General features: G+C 36.5%; 1 protein-coding gene and 1 long non-coding RNA gene across 3 annotated transcripts in view; one reads left to right on the plus strand and one right to left on the minus strand.

Moving 5' to 3' along the window:
- Nucleotides 1–976: 976 nt before the first annotated feature.
- LOC138710532 (uncharacterized) lies at nucleotides 977–8,705 on the minus strand. The gene is made up of 2 exons (XR_011335254.1): nucleotides 7,851–8,705; nucleotides 977–1,406 (listed from the first exon to the last, which is right to left on the minus strand). It is a non-coding gene; the product is annotated as an uncharacterized lncRNA (long non-coding RNA).
- Nucleotides 8,706–9,201: 496 nt separating this feature from the next.
- The window catches only part of LOC138710531 (DNA (cytosine-5)-methyltransferase 1-like), a 105,080-nt gene continuing 95,833 nt past the window's right edge, over nucleotides 9,202–18,448 (plus strand). Inside the window, exons 1-2 of one of the 2 annotated variants that reach the window (XM_069841496.1) lie at nucleotides 9,202–9,418; nucleotides 10,013–10,169. In XM_069841496.1, the coding sequence (XP_069697597.1) occupies nucleotides 9,366–9,418; nucleotides 10,013–10,169 (210 nt within the window). In that variant the 5' untranslated portion in view covers nucleotides 9,202–9,365. Of the gene's footprint in view, nucleotides 9,419–9,457; nucleotides 9,550–10,012; nucleotides 10,170–18,448 lie in introns of those variants that run through there. The other variant, XM_069841497.1, reaches the window with a different exon arrangement.

An 18,448-nucleotide genomic window follows, 5' to 3' on the forward strand; every position in this document is an offset into this window, starting at 1 on the left:
GCGATAGCAAATGAATCACCCAGAGTTCAGGATGGGCTACAAGTGATGTCACTTTACAGACTCCTTGTACTTTAAAGATAATAATTTTACTAAATATTCAAAGTGTGTTTACTTGAAAAGAATATCCCAAAATGGGGATTTTTCTCGAAAACAGATTGAATACTTGTAAGTGGAAAGTAGTACAGATATATGTTCCAAGATTTTGTTATGTGAGTTATGTCAGAAAAATATATGATTATTTGTATACTTTAAACTTCAGGTGAAATGTTCAGAATATAAAGGCATTTATGAAATTTTATTTTACGAACTTAACATATATATGCACCCTTGCTTACTTACTTACAAATGGCTTTTAAGGAACCGCCCTCACATAAGCCCGCCATCGGTCCCTATCCTGTGCAAGATTAATCCAGTCTCTATCATCATACCCCACCTCCCTCAAATCCATTTTAATATTATCCTCCCATCTACGTCTCGGCCTCCCTAAAGGTCTTTTTCCCTCCGGTCTCCCAACTAACACTCTATATGCATTTCTGGATTCGCCCATATGTGCTACATGCCCTGCCCATCTCAAACGTCTGGATTTTAAGTTCCTAATTATGTCAGGTGAAGAATACAATGCGTGCAGTTCTGTGTTGTGTAACTTTCTCCATTCTCCTGTAACTTCATCCCGCTTAGACCCAAATATTTTCCTAAGCACCTTATTCTCAAACACCCTTAACCTATGTTCCTCTCTCAGAGTGAGAGTCCACCCTATCTTTTTAAAAGTAAAGCAAAAGATTACTTTTTTTTTCTGCCAAGATATCCATAAAATTATACCTCTACTTGAAAATTCATGCAGACCAAAATTTTTGAGCTAAAATATACCCACATAATTTATATTGTAAAATCAATATAACTCTAACCATTGTGGAAATAAAGAAAAATAAATGAGCAGTTTTTATGTAAAACTCTACTTTTCTAGAAATGAAGTAAGTGCTATCAAAATCTGTATTTATTTTGCGTCAAAGTACGCGAGTTACACCACATATTTAATAAATAACATTTTATAATTATAAATATTGTGCATTTATAAAGAGGAATACGATAAAGATGTTTGTTTCTCCAGTCTCTTTTTCAGAGTTCTGTTCAACAGATACCGGTACTAAATTTGTTTTGCAACTATTTCAAAGCATCAATTGCCTGTCTTCTTATGTCATCTGCCATCTTTTTCAGTTCAGCATCACTTGTGATAAGTGCCTCATTTTGAACACTTAACTTCTGTATCATGCTTTGCAAGTTATTAGTTACTTCCAAAAAACTTCGCACTTTCTGGTATACAACTTCAGGATTACGAATATCGTCACTATTCTGTGGAGCAGGAACATCGCCAGTCAAGTTGAAACTTGAAGTTCCTCTTGAAGAATCTGAAAAAAGAAAATGAATTAAACATTTACTTACATAACACAGACATTTGAAAGGCTTTACATCATCTGGGGTTATCTTGTGCCAGATATATATATATGGTGATTCATGAGGAAAGGTAAAACATTTAGGATACGATATCTTAGGCCATTTTGAGTGAAAAAGTTCTTATGAACATAGGTCTGTTTTCGAACGATGACGGAGCTAGATGCATTTTTTTGGTAAAACGTCTCGCCCCAATATGAATCAGACGTTACCATAGTATGCTGCTGATGTGAGACGAGACGTGAGACAAAGTCAAGATCGCAATGAATGACGTAACATTGGAATCTCATTGTGAGCGATGTACAGTAGATAAGAGAAACAAACCGGGTGGTGGGGCATTACAAATGTCCAATCGCCTGCCCTTGTCTAATGTAATGACACAGAACCCACAGATCACACAAATAGCCTACACTATCATCAATTCACAGCAGTTCAGTCAGCTACCTACAGTACAGTAGTTATACAGGTACAGTTATCGGAAGTGTTAAGTTGTGTTTTTCAAGATGCCTTATAAATTTTCGACTACAGAATACGCAGATATTGTGTATGTTTATGGTTTGTGCGATGGAAGTTTCTTGCGTGTCGTCACTGAATATGAACGACACTTTCCGAACAGAACAGTACCATATCAAAGAGTACTTACTGTCTATGGATGAAAGACTTGGTATAGCAAAGGAAGGGGGGAAACGAGAGAGGCGCTAATCGACTGTATTTTGGATGCGGCATGAAGAACAGCTACGTGCAACACTCCCGAGCGATGAGTGCCATTCACGCCCGAGCGCAACAGTGCATTGAAGCAGAAGGGAGGTATCTTTGAAAATGTGCGAAAACATCGACCCCGATGTCTAGAATATTAGGTATGTATGCATATGTGAATATAAACTTTAAATTTATCCGTTATCTGTCTCTAAATGCGAGTCAGTACAATGGAATCCCAGAAGTTTTTGTGAAATCGAAGAGCCATATCTCCGTAACCGTTCGAAAACGGACCTATATTCATATGAACTTTTTGACTCAGAAGGACTTCAGAATTCACATTCTAAATTTTTTACCTTTCCTCGTGAATGACCCTGTATATGTATGTGTGTATATGTCAAAGTACGCGAGTTACACCACATATTTAATATATTTAATAAATAACATTTTATAATTATATATATATATATATATATATATATCGTCGTCCCAATAGTAAAGTTGCGAATCTTCATGTTTATGGAAATTCGAATTATAATGCTGTTTTTGTTGTTACTAATCAAGGCACACTTTGGTAAACTTTCGTACATGTATAAAAATAATAGTTCCTGGAATCACTGATAACAGTTTTATGAAACCGTAAGAACAAGGAACTTCAACCATGGTAAATTTTCGAATAGTCAGTTTCGCATCTTTACCACAGAAGCTTCCGCTGGATTATTACGGACACTGACCACAGTAAATTTGCGAACGTATTATTATCAGATACATTCTAATTCAAGCAGGTTGATTCTAGTGTGCAACACGATAGTACTTTTTTTCTAATTAGGGAAGGCATCCAGTTCACATTTTTTGCACTAATTAGAGCAAAAAATCTATTTATATTTGTTGTTCTGTAAGAAAGAAGGTAAACACATAAGGAACCCATGTGTTTCAAACTACCTTACATAATGTAATATCGTATTTTCTAGAATTAAAACGACCAATACATTCTCTAAGATGTGTTTAATTATTTTGATTAGTGACTTCTTGGGCAACAATTACATTATTAATTTTTATGTCATTGTCATTCGAAATTGTGTATCGCTGCAGTAGTAGTGAATGCTAATAATGAGAAAAGACTCAAAGGGGGAGAATATTTAACGTCGAAGGGAAAAATGGTACCTGCTAGACCAATGAAGCATGCTCCTTGTTTAAACCGTCTAAATCACCAATGCTTTCCCATTATTACACCAGAGAAAACAGAGCAGATTTACGGAGAATTCCGTGAGTTAGAAAACATGGAACAACAGCGTCAGTTTGTTTTGAAAAACATTAGTCTTAATACTAGATAAAAAAAGATTACTAGTGGACCCTCAAGGAGGAAGAGCACTAAAGTTTATACTCTTAATTGCAAAGCGAAAAATAAAATTGTTTGTAGGGAATTCTTTCTGGCCACATTGAATATAACTGAAGGCCTTATAAGAGGTGCATTCAACAAACTTTCACCATCAGGGGTTCTGCAAAAGGATAAAAGAGGGAGAAAGCACCTACTCAAAAACTTAAGAATGATGATGAACAGTTCATTAGAACTCATATTCTGTCATTCCCATCCATGGAGTCACATTACTGCCGCAAGGCATCAGAGTACAAGTATCTAGATTCTTTGCTCAACGCATCAACTATGCACAGCATGTACAAATCAAAGTGTGAGGAAGCTGGAAAAAACGAATTGGAAGGGAGAAGTACCGGCAAATTTTTGAAGAATACATGCTGCATTTCCATAAGCCAAAGAAGTGTGGCCCACAAAGAAATGGTATCTGAGACAGGCCAAAATTATGACAAAATGCCTTACCTGAAGCATTTGGAATGTAAAGAAGCTGCTCGTGTACACAGGAATGAAGACAAGGAAGCTCCCAAAAATTATTCTAAAGTAATCTCATTCAACTTTGATTTAAATGTGGTTCTCAACACTCCCAAAGGAGCAGCTGGACCATTTTTCTATGTGAGAAAACTTGCCGTCTACAATCTCACCATATACAATCTTGGAAATCAAGATATGAACTGTATTACTTGGGATGAGACAGAGGGAAGTATACAAATCTCCACTTGCATCTACAAATACATGATGGCTAAAAGTGGAATAGAACATGTTAGGATGATGTCTGATAGCTGTGCTGGGCAGCAGAAAAATTCCACTTTTGCTGGCATTTGTCTTTATGTTCTAAGAAATCATTCCACCATGCATTTTTTGAACCTGGCCACAGTCAAATGGAATGTGACTCCACTCATTAAAAAATTCAACAGAAGTGAAAAGCTATCTCTATTTATACTCCAGATGGATGGGCGCAAGTGATGAGAACAGCTCGCGCAAATCAATGACCTTACGAAGTGTCAACCCTTCTGCATGACGACTTTGAAGACTTCAATAGCACCAAGGTATATTTTCAGTGGTGTAATTCCTCAAATGCAAGAGACAAAATAAATTTCTGTGATGCAGTTTGGCTACAGTATCGAAAGAGAAAAAAGATACAGTCTTTGTAAAAACTGACTACACAGCTCAGGACTTTCAAGAATTGGCACTTGTGAGGAGAAGGGGCCGTCCACATTCATCACAATCTGTACATCCATACTTCTCCAGATTTAGCATCTCTGATGCGAAGAAAAGAGGTCTGATGAAATTATGCACAGATTTGCTCATTCCAAGAAATTATCATGCCTTCTACACAAATTTACCATCATCATCTGATGACCATGATGTCTTACCTGTACCTGATGTGTTGGAAGAATCTGACAGTGACAAGTGATCGTGTTTTCCCCTATAACTTAAAGGCATTTTCATGCCATATAAAAATATTTTTTGCACTTGTAATAATATTGTGTTATTGTTTTGGTTAAGAGTATAGCTATGATTATTATTATAGGTCACTAATTTTAAGTGAAATGTGTACTGGATTTAAAGCTTTTATGTTTTTAATAGCTAGTTTAATAGCTAACAGTTTTAAAACAGATTCGCAACTTTACTATTACATGTACAGATGACAATTGTATCTAAAATATCGTTTGTCACATTAGTAAACTTGCGAATGTGCTAAGGGATATTATAAAGAGGTCGAAAAAATAGTTTGCCTTGCGTTGATTTCAACTGAATAGCTATAAAACCTGATTTTTAGTACGCAATTAAAAGTGTTTTTTGCCCATACTGTAAAATTGTAATTTTGCAGTTTCGCAACTTTACCATTGGAGCGACGATATATATATATATTGTACAGCTGACTTTCCACCATCATAAAAGTACTATTTTGAAAATTTATAAGCATTATGCACGTTTCAGATAGGTTGAACATTTGACAATGAGCTTAAAATGAAGAAAACCAAATGAACATTTAAAGATTTTATTTACACGCAATAACAATTTAGCGTACACACATTACCTGATCTAATAGTACACAACATACAAACAACACCCCCCCCCTCCACAGACGACAGCAAACAGCGAGAAGCCTCAGTAGTTCAAGAGAAGTTGACAAAGACATGACACAAGTGTCGAAACAATACTGTACATCACACAAGGTATATTATCTTTTTCAATAATTTTAACACGTTTCAAGTTTTAAGAAAGTTTTATACGTTTTTTAAGCTGTTTTATTTATATATTTACACATTATGCATGTAAATAATATGTATTGCAGTACATGAGTAATAAATAGTTTCTGACATCTTGACTAGAAAAGTAATTAGATCGCCATATCCCCAAAAAAGTTAAGAGTGGCTACCATATATAATTAAGACTGTCTTCATTAATTTTTGAACGTAAATAGTTTTTAACTTTCCGTAAACGAAAGGAATATTTTAGAACCTTTTGCTTCCAACAGATCACTCCATTGGTGCTCAGGTTCTATAATCTTCTCGACAATCATTGATCCTTTTGCAAATCTTCCCTAACAATGTTCTTAAAAATTTCCATCTAAAATTTGCCACTCTTGACTGTAGCATACTTAGCCTATTGGTAAATCTGCCTTTGCTTTCGCTGCTGTCACAAGGGTAACCATGCATCCTGATTAATTGGTATTGTCCCATTTTGAGGACAAATTTTTTCCTGATTTTTTTTTTTAGAAAATTGCCTTTTGTCTCAAATGGCAACATGTAGAAACCTGATCATTTTATTTCCTTAAATGTTAGACAACTATTAATCAGTGAAGAAGTTTTACATAACTATATCTGCGTTTTATTATGTTGCATTTGAATATTCAACTTCTTAGTATGATGGATTATTATCTAACTTTTACACTTGTTCATGGATGTCGATGAAAGAACCACAAAGTTGGTCAGTAGTTGAAAACTCTGTTGAATGGTTAAAAGACAAAAGATATTGTTATAGATGACAGTTCATTATTTTATGAAATAATTCACAGCAAGTCATTTGTTAAAATAAAACAAACTGGCAGGGAACACTGGGGTGAGGTAATGGCTCACGGAACATGTTGTTTTTTAATTCTTGCCACATCTACTGATGAACAGTCCAGTGAATCCCTGAACATAGCGCATTATTTCTTCACACAACACAATGCAAATATAGAGACAGTTTTTAGTCATGTCTTTGCAGGCCGTATGAGAGAAACAGGTTCAGTACCAGGAGTATTAATTGTGTTGCTCACTTGTTTCAGTTTCAAGAAGTTCAGTTGTAGTGACTTTTACAGTTATTTATTTGATTTACCTTACTTACTGAATGCAAGAGATTTCAAACAAATATGACTGGAGTAATAAACCTAAGTAAATCCCTTTCATGACATACTGGCACATACTATGTTTCGCCATAATTTATTTTTTGCTCATTGCATTATATATAGGCTGTGTACGAGTATATGTCTGTATTTACTTTTCTTCGGTTTGACGTACTAAATGTAGGCCTAATTAAGTACAATGGGAAATTTATAGGCCCTAGTATGTGCATATCTTTCTTGTAACTTTATTCTCAAGGCAGATACGAGTAATGACTTCATTTTTTAATGACACTAGGTACATTTCATTCAATGAATGATTTAACCTCTTCAAGGTTTGTTAAAACATGTATCACAATGTGAACCAAAGATGAATATGTTACATCAACTGGCTGCCGAGATAAACTAACTTTAATGCTTCAGCACGGTAGAAAAATTACATCTTTGAGCAGAGGAGAGGTGCGCGCGATTTCATTTGCGCATTATTGCTATGGGGCTCCCTGCTCTATAATAATATTATAGTATCATTGCTGCAAGTCTATTACTTAAAAAATAATAGCGGTTTCGGCTATATTATCTTTATTTGCGTTTATCGCATACCTCAAAGTGCAACCCCTATACTCACCCGAGTACATAGACCTAGTCCAACGTCAAAAAGTGTTGGTCGTCTATAATACCATGTCCGTAAATATGGGATTTATGGTGTTCCGTATGAATGGGTCATCCCATAAAATATATACCAGCATATTAGTATGATTCCTGCTGTAAGCATACTTATTTATTTAGGTTTGGTTCCACTGGGTTAATCAAGATTAGAGCTTCGGCATCCTATCACAATGGACTATATTGTATATTTCGATGTATTTCTGCGTCACTCGTATTGCACATTGCCAGTATGCATGAAAGGTTACGTGCAAGAAGGACACATAATAGATGTGGGCGAGGGCCATTCTCTATCTCTGTAACGTTACGTGTATCTCTGCAATTTATACAGTTTTCACATACCTGATGGAGATGTATTCATTAACAGAAAGACAACATCATTTTCTGGCGCATTTTGTAAGTCATCCAAAACTTGATCCGTAACAGGTGGTTTTGGCCTTGGTGGAATATTTGGTTTTTTCTTAAACATGTTAAATTTGTATTTATCCTAATTAATTTAAGAATTTATGCAACTTGGTAAGAGTGACCATATAGTTAAAATGCAGTGATATGAATTTCTAATTTATTCTTTAACCGGTATTAATTTAATAATTCGTTTACGATACACTGAAATTTATACCAATTATTATGTACAATCAATACGTAAAGTAACACGTGGGAAACGATTTATTGCGACCACTCGTCTTTATTGTAGCACAGGTTATAATTGCTCATTATCAGAAGAAATTATAGGCAAGTATCTTTGCCAGTGTTATACAGCGCGATAGTTTCATTAAATTAAACTTATAATGGATTGGAATTGAAAATTTCATACTATATGCACTGCCTATTACTTCTAGTATTCTTCATAAAGATTTATTGTCACTACGTCCAGTTCAAGTCCATGTGTACTGTTTGTTGTTGTACTGAACAGCTGTTGCACAGAAGACTCATCGTCAAGATTCATGACTGTTGATAGCAACAGGCTCACCAATACAACATTTTATGGCAAAATATTCACCATTTATAAATTACTTTTATTTTGTTATCCAAATACAGTGGCGTTCGCACATTGAAACTGGCTCCCGAAATCAGCCGGCTGAGGGTGTTTATTTCAATTACAGCATAATATTATAAAATTCTATTCATTATTTATGTCCATTGCATTTGGGTATATTTAAATATTGTACCAAATAAGATGCTCCTCCTGATGAACAGTTGACAGTAACAGTGCCGCAGGGTAGCCAACACATATGAGAAAATTAGCAATTAGCCGAAATATTTACAAAATAATTTTATAGAATTATAACTTACAATGAAAGTTTATATTTAATGTATTGTGTGTAGGATATGAAAACTCCTTCACAACAAATTAATACGCTGCTACGAAACAGTGGATAGCGCGTGCGCTTCCCAAATAAGAGATCAGATCAATCCACGTGGCGGGCGAAGGTTAATTTCCATTCCACGAGACTGGGTGATTGGCCCTTTTCCTCTACTTGTCATGACGTCTGCACGGTGGTTCTGCACATGCCTCAAATTGCATCCTATAGTGTGCTGCGGCATCTATTCAAGTATAACAACAAAACGTTGTCTGTTCACTGTTGGCAACAGATGCCGCGGGAGAATGTCTTTTATGTCGACAACTTTCAGAAACAAAATATCGTACCTAAGCAAATGCAAATTGACCAATAGGATTGCATCTGAACAGAAGTGCTCTCTGCAGTTAAATTTAGGTGTTCGTGTGCGCGGGAATTATTGACCATGGCAGTTCGTGGTTGTTAATGTGGAGGGAAAATAAATTATAAGTGGTGTAAGAAACCAATGTAAAATAAAGATTGTACGTGTTATTGCTGTAGGTTTTACTATTTAGTCACAATGCCTGCTGTGATTTTAAAGACGCAAGAATTACCCGAAGATGTAAAAGAAAGGTAAGTTTATCAGATATTTGCAGTAGGAGTTGTTATTGCATGAAGTAAAATAATGAACGTTTAGGTTTTGCTTAGAATTGGAATGAAGAAAAGGTTAAATGCAGTCCGAAGTTCTGACTTTAGAATACCACGTAAGTACTTACGTTGCTATTTTTTTTTATGTAAGGGGCACCTATTTTACTTGTTTATTCATTTAGCCTACTCTTGTACCATTAATAAAATGACATGCTTCCTTAAATTATTCTAAAGCATAGCGCAAAGGAATACAAGAAATGTTTCGTCATAAGTTCACTATAACATTTTACGGGTCTTCTTTGGAAATGGTTGGCCAGCATTACTCAAGCTCATTTTACCCCGGTTCGGAGACATTTCACGAGGTTTTGGCTAGCGAGAACCAGTACTTAGGCCTATGTCTTAAAGTAGAGTACATTATTCTTGGTTATGTGATGAAGCTCTGCTATAGGCCTATCGGTTTTTTTTTTCTTTTCCGATTCTGATATTTTTGCACTTTTAAGTTACCTATCAATTTACGGTCTTGCATATTTAAGTTGCCTATCAGTTTATTGCTTATGTATGTTCCTTTTTATCCCCTAGACTAGAAGAACTAGAAAGTGATTTATTAAAGGGGAATGTTACAAATGGAGTCTATTGCAAGAAGAAATGGAATATTTTAGAACCTTTTGCTTCATCATCAGTAGCAAAACAAGTACATTCTCTGCAGGAGAAATTGGAATCAACCAAACTTTCAGAGGTAAGTCTGTCAATTTACTTATAATTTTACATGAATCGCGATAGGCTAATTCCAGTAGAACGACTATGGGAATATAAGTTAGTTGTTCTGTGTGTATTAGAATACCTGAGGTCAATTTTGTATGTTTCGGAGAGAATTCTGACCACATTGTCTAATTAGAAAGGGCGAGGACTGCTAATTTTCTCATTCAGTTAAATAAGTTGGAACAATTTTTCTTATTTTTATTTTGAACATACGGTGTGTCTGAGCCTTGCTGGCATAGAAATTTATCAGCCACATATTGGGTGGGAAGCCACATGTGTGCTGCTAAAACAGCATGCGTGCTCTCGCTTAACTGGTTAAAATTAGGTGTACATAACATATCATTGGTACTCACCTTGCTCACAGAAGATGCTGTATGTGATATTGGGGGAACCGCAATGACTATTGCTGTGCAAAAATGAAAGCTGGGATAAACTATCTGGTAACGAAAAATAGAACTTTAATCTACATGCCTCTTTCCTCTCTTTCTTGCTCCTCCTTCTCTTCTCTCTCTTTTTTTTCCCTTATTACAAACTGCCTACCGAACACGCTAATGGTAGGCTAAATGAACTGTGCGCTAAATGTCTGAGCTAATGAGATGAGATGTGAGATGAGGAAAAATGATTCTAGTTAATCAGTCTTCTGTTTGCTGACGACATAAAGTCCATTATAGTCCACTGTAGTCTATTCAGTTTTTGTTTTTCATGAGAAATGAAAGGTATTTTGATCGTTGTTCATTATAGATGCCTGTTGCTAGTAGCCAGGGTTGAGGTGTAGTCAATATATACTGCAGGGCTATGTCATCTGCAACTGGTACTGATGATTTTAATTTACTTCTTTTGTGGTTTATGAATGGACAGTATAGAAGAATATGTTCCAAATCTTCAACTTGATTATTACACCACAGACAAGTAGGATTATCAGAAAGGTGACATTGTTGTAGGTACAATTGTGTGACAATGTGACCTGTTCTGGCTCTTGTTAAAAATGTTTGAACATCTGATTCTAGTTAAGTTCACTGTGGAATGGCGAGAAATGGCAGGAGTGTCTTCCATTGTCTGTTGATTTGTTAGGGTGGGGATGAAAAGAAAGAGGAAATGCATACCACATCCCAGTTTGTCATTGTTTATGTGACCAGCATGGTTCAATAATACCGAACTAACGATTACTAGTTTTGTATTTATTTTATGAAGCCTTATTTTAGTAATGTCCAATAAAATCCCTACTAGGCCTATTTGTGTCATTATTTTACTGTGGATGTATTTGAATGCACATTTTCGGTTCTGCCTTAATTTTACGTGTGTCTTTATATTACGAAGTATGTGTTGAATGCACATTACTATGTATGACTTCAGGCTTTCGCGGCGTTGATTCATAATGATGGATTCACGGGCTATAAGCCGAGTTAAAGTTGTGGAATACTCCAAGCTTTCGGCTACTGACTCTGAAGCCATCGTCAGGGAACTGATGATACCAATGTCTGAATGTTGTATCATATGTATATATAAATATATATAAATTGGTTCGGTCAGATGATGCGGGATTGGCTAGTGGTGGGACCAATCCAGGGCTGGGAATTCTGTGTGTTCATAAACTCCACCCCTACCGGGGTTTCTCTTGTGATGTTGGCGGATGGCAAGCTTGGATCAGCCAGCTGAGCTAGTTGCTGGTCCTCAGTACTTCAAGGCTGGAGTCCATGCCTTGCTGAGTTGCAGGCCACCATCCCTATTGAAGTTGTTCTTTTCTAATCTAATTTCAATGACCTCCAGAATTACTTGTTCTCAATAGTGATTGGATTTCTTAACGATCTCAGTCTGATCAAACAGGATTGTGTGCTCATTTTCTATGCTGTGTTGAGCTATGGCTGATTTCTCATGGTAATGTAGTTTAAGGTGTCTCTTGTGTTCTTTCAGTCTGTCGTCTATAGTGCGACCAGTCTGCCCTATGTACGTTTGTCTGCATTCACATGGGATCTTGTAAATTCCTGGTGTTCTGAAACCCTGGTTGTCTTTTACCGGGCGTAGCTGGCTTTTAATAGCGTTGAGTGGTTTGTGATTGTTTTGATATCATGTTTCTGAAGAATCCTGCCGATTTTATAAGAGAGTTCACCATGGAAGTGGAATCAGACCGGGTATTACAATTCCTGCATGTTCGCATATACCGGAAGAGTGATGACACTTTAGGACACGGAGTATTCAGGAAACCTATGCACACGGATTTGTACTTAAATGTGCTTAGCCACCACCATCCTTTTCAGAAGAAATTCGTTCTCTCCAGTCTTCTACACCGAGCCATAGTTATTTCTGACATCGCCAACCTACCAGCGGAAATAGATCACCTACGTAGAACTCTGGAGCAAAATGACTACCACTGGAGGGACATTAACAAAGCCCTGAAACAGGCCACGGCAAAACGTAGCACAACAGAACCGAATAAACAAGAACCCATGATGAAACCCTACATTCTATACTGCGAGGACATCTCTTATAAAATCAGCAGGATTCTTCAGAAACATGATATCAAAACAATCCACAACTACTCAACACTATTAAAAGCCAGCTACGTCCAGTAAAAGACAACCAGGATTTCAGAACACCAGGAATTTACAAAATCCCATGTGAATGCGGAAAAACGTACATAGGGCAGACTGGTCGCACTATAGACGACAAATTGAAAGAACATAAGAGACACCTTAAACTACATTACTGTGAGAAATCAGCCATGGCTCAACACAGCATAGAAAATGAGCACAGAATCCTGTTTGATCAGATTGAGTTCGTCAAGAAATCCAATCACTATTGGGAACGAGTAATCCTGGAGGCCATTGAAATTAGATTAGAAAAGAACAACTTCAATAGGGATGGTGGCCTGCAGCTCAGCAAGGCATGGACCCCGGCCTTGAATAGACTAAAGCCCTCACGAGGACCAGCACCTAGCTCAGCCAGCCGATCCAAGCTTGCCATCATCACAAGAGGAACCCCGGTCCTGGATTGGTCCAACCGCTAGCCAATGCCGCATCATCTGACCGAACCAATTTATATATACGTATATGAGACGACGTTCAGACATCGGAATCATCAGTTCCCTGACGATGGCTACAGAGTCAGTAGCTGAAAGCTTGGAGTATTCCACAACTTTAACTCGGCTGATAGCCCGTGATTCCATCATTATGCACATTACTAGTCTTTATTTTAATTAAAATGTTCTTTAGAGGGTGGCCAGTCACTGGGCATAAGCTGAGAACCGGTAGAAGTAGTGGCGAGAGTGGGGATAAGACATGGTAGGGGAAGTGGCATTAGCAACAGCTGTTACATGTGTACCATGATGTCTATTTTCTCATATGCATATTTCATACCTATGCTAGTAATTGTATGTATGATTTGAGGCTTTCTCGGTGTTGGTTCGCTAATATGTTTTTGCAGGATATCAGCCGAGTTAAAATTTTGGAATGTTCCAAGCTTTCAACTGCTATCTCTGCAGCCATCTTCAGGGAAGTAGTGTCTGGACAGAAAGTCGTAGGTTATATAGATGTTAGGCTGTCTCAGGTGATACGGGATTAGTTGGCGGATCGGCCAATCCTGGGCCGGAATTATCATTCCTCGTAAGCTCCACCCCTCTCGGGATTCGTGTGTGAAGTTTGGCGAGCGGTGAGTCCTGTTTCGCCGGTTGGAATCGGTTGCTGTCCTCGGTCCGTGATCTTCGTGACCTTGATTGTACTCATTGATGATATGAAAGTGAAACCTTTTGGAGTTATGTAAGTAAACGTAGAAGATATCTTTCATTAGAGCTTCATTTCTATAGTTTTCTGAGTAATGGCTTTACATATATGTTTCTAAAAGCTACACAACTTACGTAAGACATACATATTATTATTAAAAACGAAATACCTTTATAGTTATAAATCAAGTGATGTGAATCTTTTTCAGATATTAATGGCAGTGTGCTGTAGATATTTAATTATCTAATTATCCTAGGTAGTAATGCAGTACTATGGAAGAGGTGTAGTAACTGAGTCATTCTTCATATTTTAGCTGCGTCTTTAAAACTATGTCAAAATTGATTTCATATTCGTTTGGTTTAAGCGATCAGATTCATGATCACTGCCAAGTACATAATGTTATTGTATGAAGAATAGCAAGCCATGCTGACATGATGAGTTAGTTCATTTTGCGCAACCAGCAATGAATAAAACACTAAACAGCTAATGATTTTCTATAAATAATTTTACTTAGGATGTATACTATATGATTCTGCACCCACTTTCAGTATCTCAACAGTGGATTCCCCACAACAGTCTCTACCGGTGTTGTTGAAAATACGTGGGATAATACATAACTTACATCTCTGATCTTTAACAAGTAACAATGAAACTCATTACGAGCTTATGATCAATAAATATGTCATTGATTGAATATATTATGCTAACGTTTTAACTTGGCCAAAATGATGTCGATCATTTATTATTACCACAGTCTAGTATATACAATCACGAAGCTTGAGTTGTGAGGGTGCTAGGAACAATAGAGTGTGCCGGTACTAAATCGCATTGTCTGTAATGAGATGATATTAGCGATCCTAGTGGTTAGCAACTATCTATGGATGCATATTTACTACATATTGCGCTTCGTGACTGTATATATTAGACTGTGTTGGTATCTAATACACTCCAAAATGTCATATTCTTGCCACGATCTGCAATGACCTGAAATAGCTACTACTTTACTCCCACATGAAAAAAACCGTTGATCGTCTTGACATTGTTACTTGCGTTTTCGCATTGAAACTCAAAGAATGAAGATGGATATGTTGAAGAAAATGCATTTGGCATAAAATCCATTCAGAAAGAAGTTTTTTAAAAAGAGACAATTTTTGACAAGGTTACACTTCATTGAAAGTCTCAGGAATCTTCTATGCCACATCAATAAATTTAGGAATGCAGTTATATTGTCAGACTCCAAAGCAGTTATTCTATCAATAGTCTCTAAACACACACCTTCATCTCAAACAGCAGAAATAACTAAAATGCTCTCTCAATTAATATCACTCAATAAAAGAATTGTATTCCAATGGATACCATCCCATTGTGGAATCCTGGGAAATGAGAATGCGGATGCTTTAGCAAAGAAGGGCAGCACTGCTACTTACAGACCTGTTACTAAATCTATGTATTACTCTGTGAAAAGATTTATTAAATATACATACTTAGACTTCAACAAACAAAATTTGATAACATAATCCCAAGGGAAAAAATGGAACTCTCTGCATCAAAATCCACAGTTAATTCCCGATTTACCACGAAAATCGTCTGTAGCTGCATTTAGATTGGCAACAGACCATGATTGGCCAAACACCTGCATAGAATTGGAATATATCAGTCCCCTAACTGCCCATTATGCAACTCAAACCAAAAAATGGATTCGGAACACCTCAAATCTGTGCTTCAGTGGCTGGTCATGATAATATCTTTGAAAAATATTGGAGTGCAAGAGGTCAAATGACTTTATTGTCAAACGCCTGGCATTAGAAAACAACAACACTTCATTGAGTTATTACGTTACTTTCAATGTTACATCTTTCGTGGAGTATGTTTCATTATTATGGAAAATATTTGGTATTCTGCCTGGAAAATACCAAATAATGAACTTAGTCTGCAGCAAATGCTGCACAAGCCATGTACATTATACAGTAGAACCCCTATTATCCGCGGTAATGAAGGGGGTTGACTGAATGGTTAATCGAAAAATCGGATAATCCGTACCATAAAATATTTTTGTAAATTAAGTGAATAACACTGGTTATTTTCTCCATGGTCTTGTGTTTAATACGCTAGGTAGTGAATCAGAAGTTCATTAATTTAAGTTCGGTTGTCAAAGACGTGTTGTTAAGAGGTAAAAGATACTCCTTTTAATGGCTGTCAGCGGAAAGATAGGAATAGTAAAGGTCTCATGTTGTAGATTTACATACTGTATACCCTTTATCCTTGATTTTTATTAAATCGCTCATATATGTTGTAAAATTGTATTGTGTATTGTAAATTTTATTATGTATTGGTTATCATTTTATTGTGTATTGTTAATATTGTATATACCACTGCCACCGGGTGCTTGCCCACTTGCAGTGTAAATAAATACATACATACATACATACATACATACATACATACATAGGTGTAACATCAGTCTCGTATCGTGATGCGAGCTGACTCACAATTTCTCTTTCCCCAACCACTTAATTATTTGGATTTTATTCGACACTTAGCACAACACGTTTTTTTTAAACTCATGGAAAACATTTTATATAAAAGTAATAGAGTACGGCAACTCGAACAGTAGACCAAAACTGTGTAGGCCTAAGTGTAAATGTTTGTAATAACACTGTAGAAAAAAATACATATACTAATATAGCGTACAACAGTATCAACTTCATACGTTTCTGTAGTGAAAAAAAAACGAGCGAGAGAAAGATAATCGGATAATCCGCCAGTCGGTTAATAGGGTGGCGGATAAATGGGTTACTATTGTAATACGTTATGAACGCTTCAATTTTACAACTGTGTTATTGAGGAATTAAAATTTATTACAGGTAAATATAAGAAAGTGCATGCAAATATTAAAAAATAAATAAACTTGAACACAACCTATTTATAGGAAAGAATGGGAACATGAAAAATAAATTAGTAGATAATACAGAAATAGATACAGTTTAAAAAATAATGACTTTTCAATATAACTGCATGATCTAAGCCTCATCTGAGTCATTTGACGAACAATCATCCATTTGAACATAGATCCTACTTTTGGTACCAAACAAATTGAATGTTTCTACATAAAAATATTCCATCCCCCGTCTGAAAGCAACCTCAACATGTGCCAAACATTAAATTTTAAAGGTTTGCTGCATCCTTTGCTAAATACATTATGAATCCTTTGATTGTTACAGCCATGTTATTTAGGAATTTATTGGAGGCATAAATAATAAAGTACATGTAAAGATTAAAAATTAATTGAACTTAAATATAAACTGTGTATGAGAAAAGAATGGAAACATAGCTCAGTCTTTCCCCGTATGACTTAGGTCAAGTTCTCTGAAATAGGTGATGCACAGTTTCAATAACATTTTTCTTTATGGGGGTTTCCTCTTACGAATCGTCCTTTGTAGAAGTTCACTGAGACGAAGGCCAGGATTTACATTTTCCTCTTCATTTCTTACCTCACAAACTTCTGCACCACTTAACAATGGCCTAAAAACAGAAGATATTGTTTCAGTCGATCACTGTACTGCACATACGAACACTAACACTGATAGAAATTGAGAAATTTGTCTTTCGGTTAGAATGTTAGATACTTGTTAACACCGCAGTTTTCCTTAATGGGTATCTGATCACTTTTGTTCCTTTGTCTGAGGGTGAGTCCCTTTTTTTTTCCCCCCCACAATTAGGCCCGTCATTACTCTGGACACACCGCATTCTTAAGCTTATTGTGCTGCCTATGTTTATGATTTATTACCGATTCATCAGCCCTGGTGCCTTGATTAAAGTGTACAGTCTGGATATAGAACTCGGTTAAAAATCTTTTGGTTCTAGAGATTCTTTCTCAAAGATAAAGTATCTTCTGCAAACAAATGCGTCGCAGGAGCAGTGATGTGCTGGGCTGTTTCAGTCTCCTTTCCGCAGAATCTACAGTCTAGATTACCTTGAAGTATACCCATTGTATTAAGATGCTTTTTCACAGGAAAGCTGTGAGAAAAGCTGTAATTGCTCTCAGCTGAAATCTATTACATTGAAGTAATATTTCAACTCTTTTGTTGCATGGTCTAATAATAAATTGTTTCCCATGATCGATACATGTCTTAATCCAGATTTTGTAGTGTTGAACCTTGGACCGCCTTTTAATCTCCTCTCTGACGGAGCACCTAGGTATTCCGAGAGCCGGCTCTGGTCCAATATATGGGTGAGATCTTTTAAGTAAATGGTTGGAAGAGGGAGGCTTCTTTGCCATTTCCAGGAGAAAAGGCTGTCAGGGTCTTCTCTTGTCCAGAGGAGGGACCCGAAGGCTTATACTGGAGCCTGATGCTTATTGTACTTACCACTTTTATTCTGTGAATGATTGGGTAGCCGAATGGCCGCACTCTTGTACAGGTATAGCACCGTGAACGTAACCTAGGCTATGATATGGGTGATAATGATATGTGAATTAATGATGGCAAAATGAATCCGAGGTCCAACGCTGAAGTTACCTACCAATTCTGCTTCAATTGGT

The sequence above is a fragment of the Periplaneta americana genome, chromosome 12, assembly GCF_040183065.1.
Source record: "Periplaneta americana isolate PAMFEO1 chromosome 12, P.americana_PAMFEO1_priV1, whole genome shotgun sequence".
Taxonomy (NCBI): Eukaryota; Metazoa; Arthropoda; class Insecta; order Blattodea; family Blattidae; genus Periplaneta; species Periplaneta americana.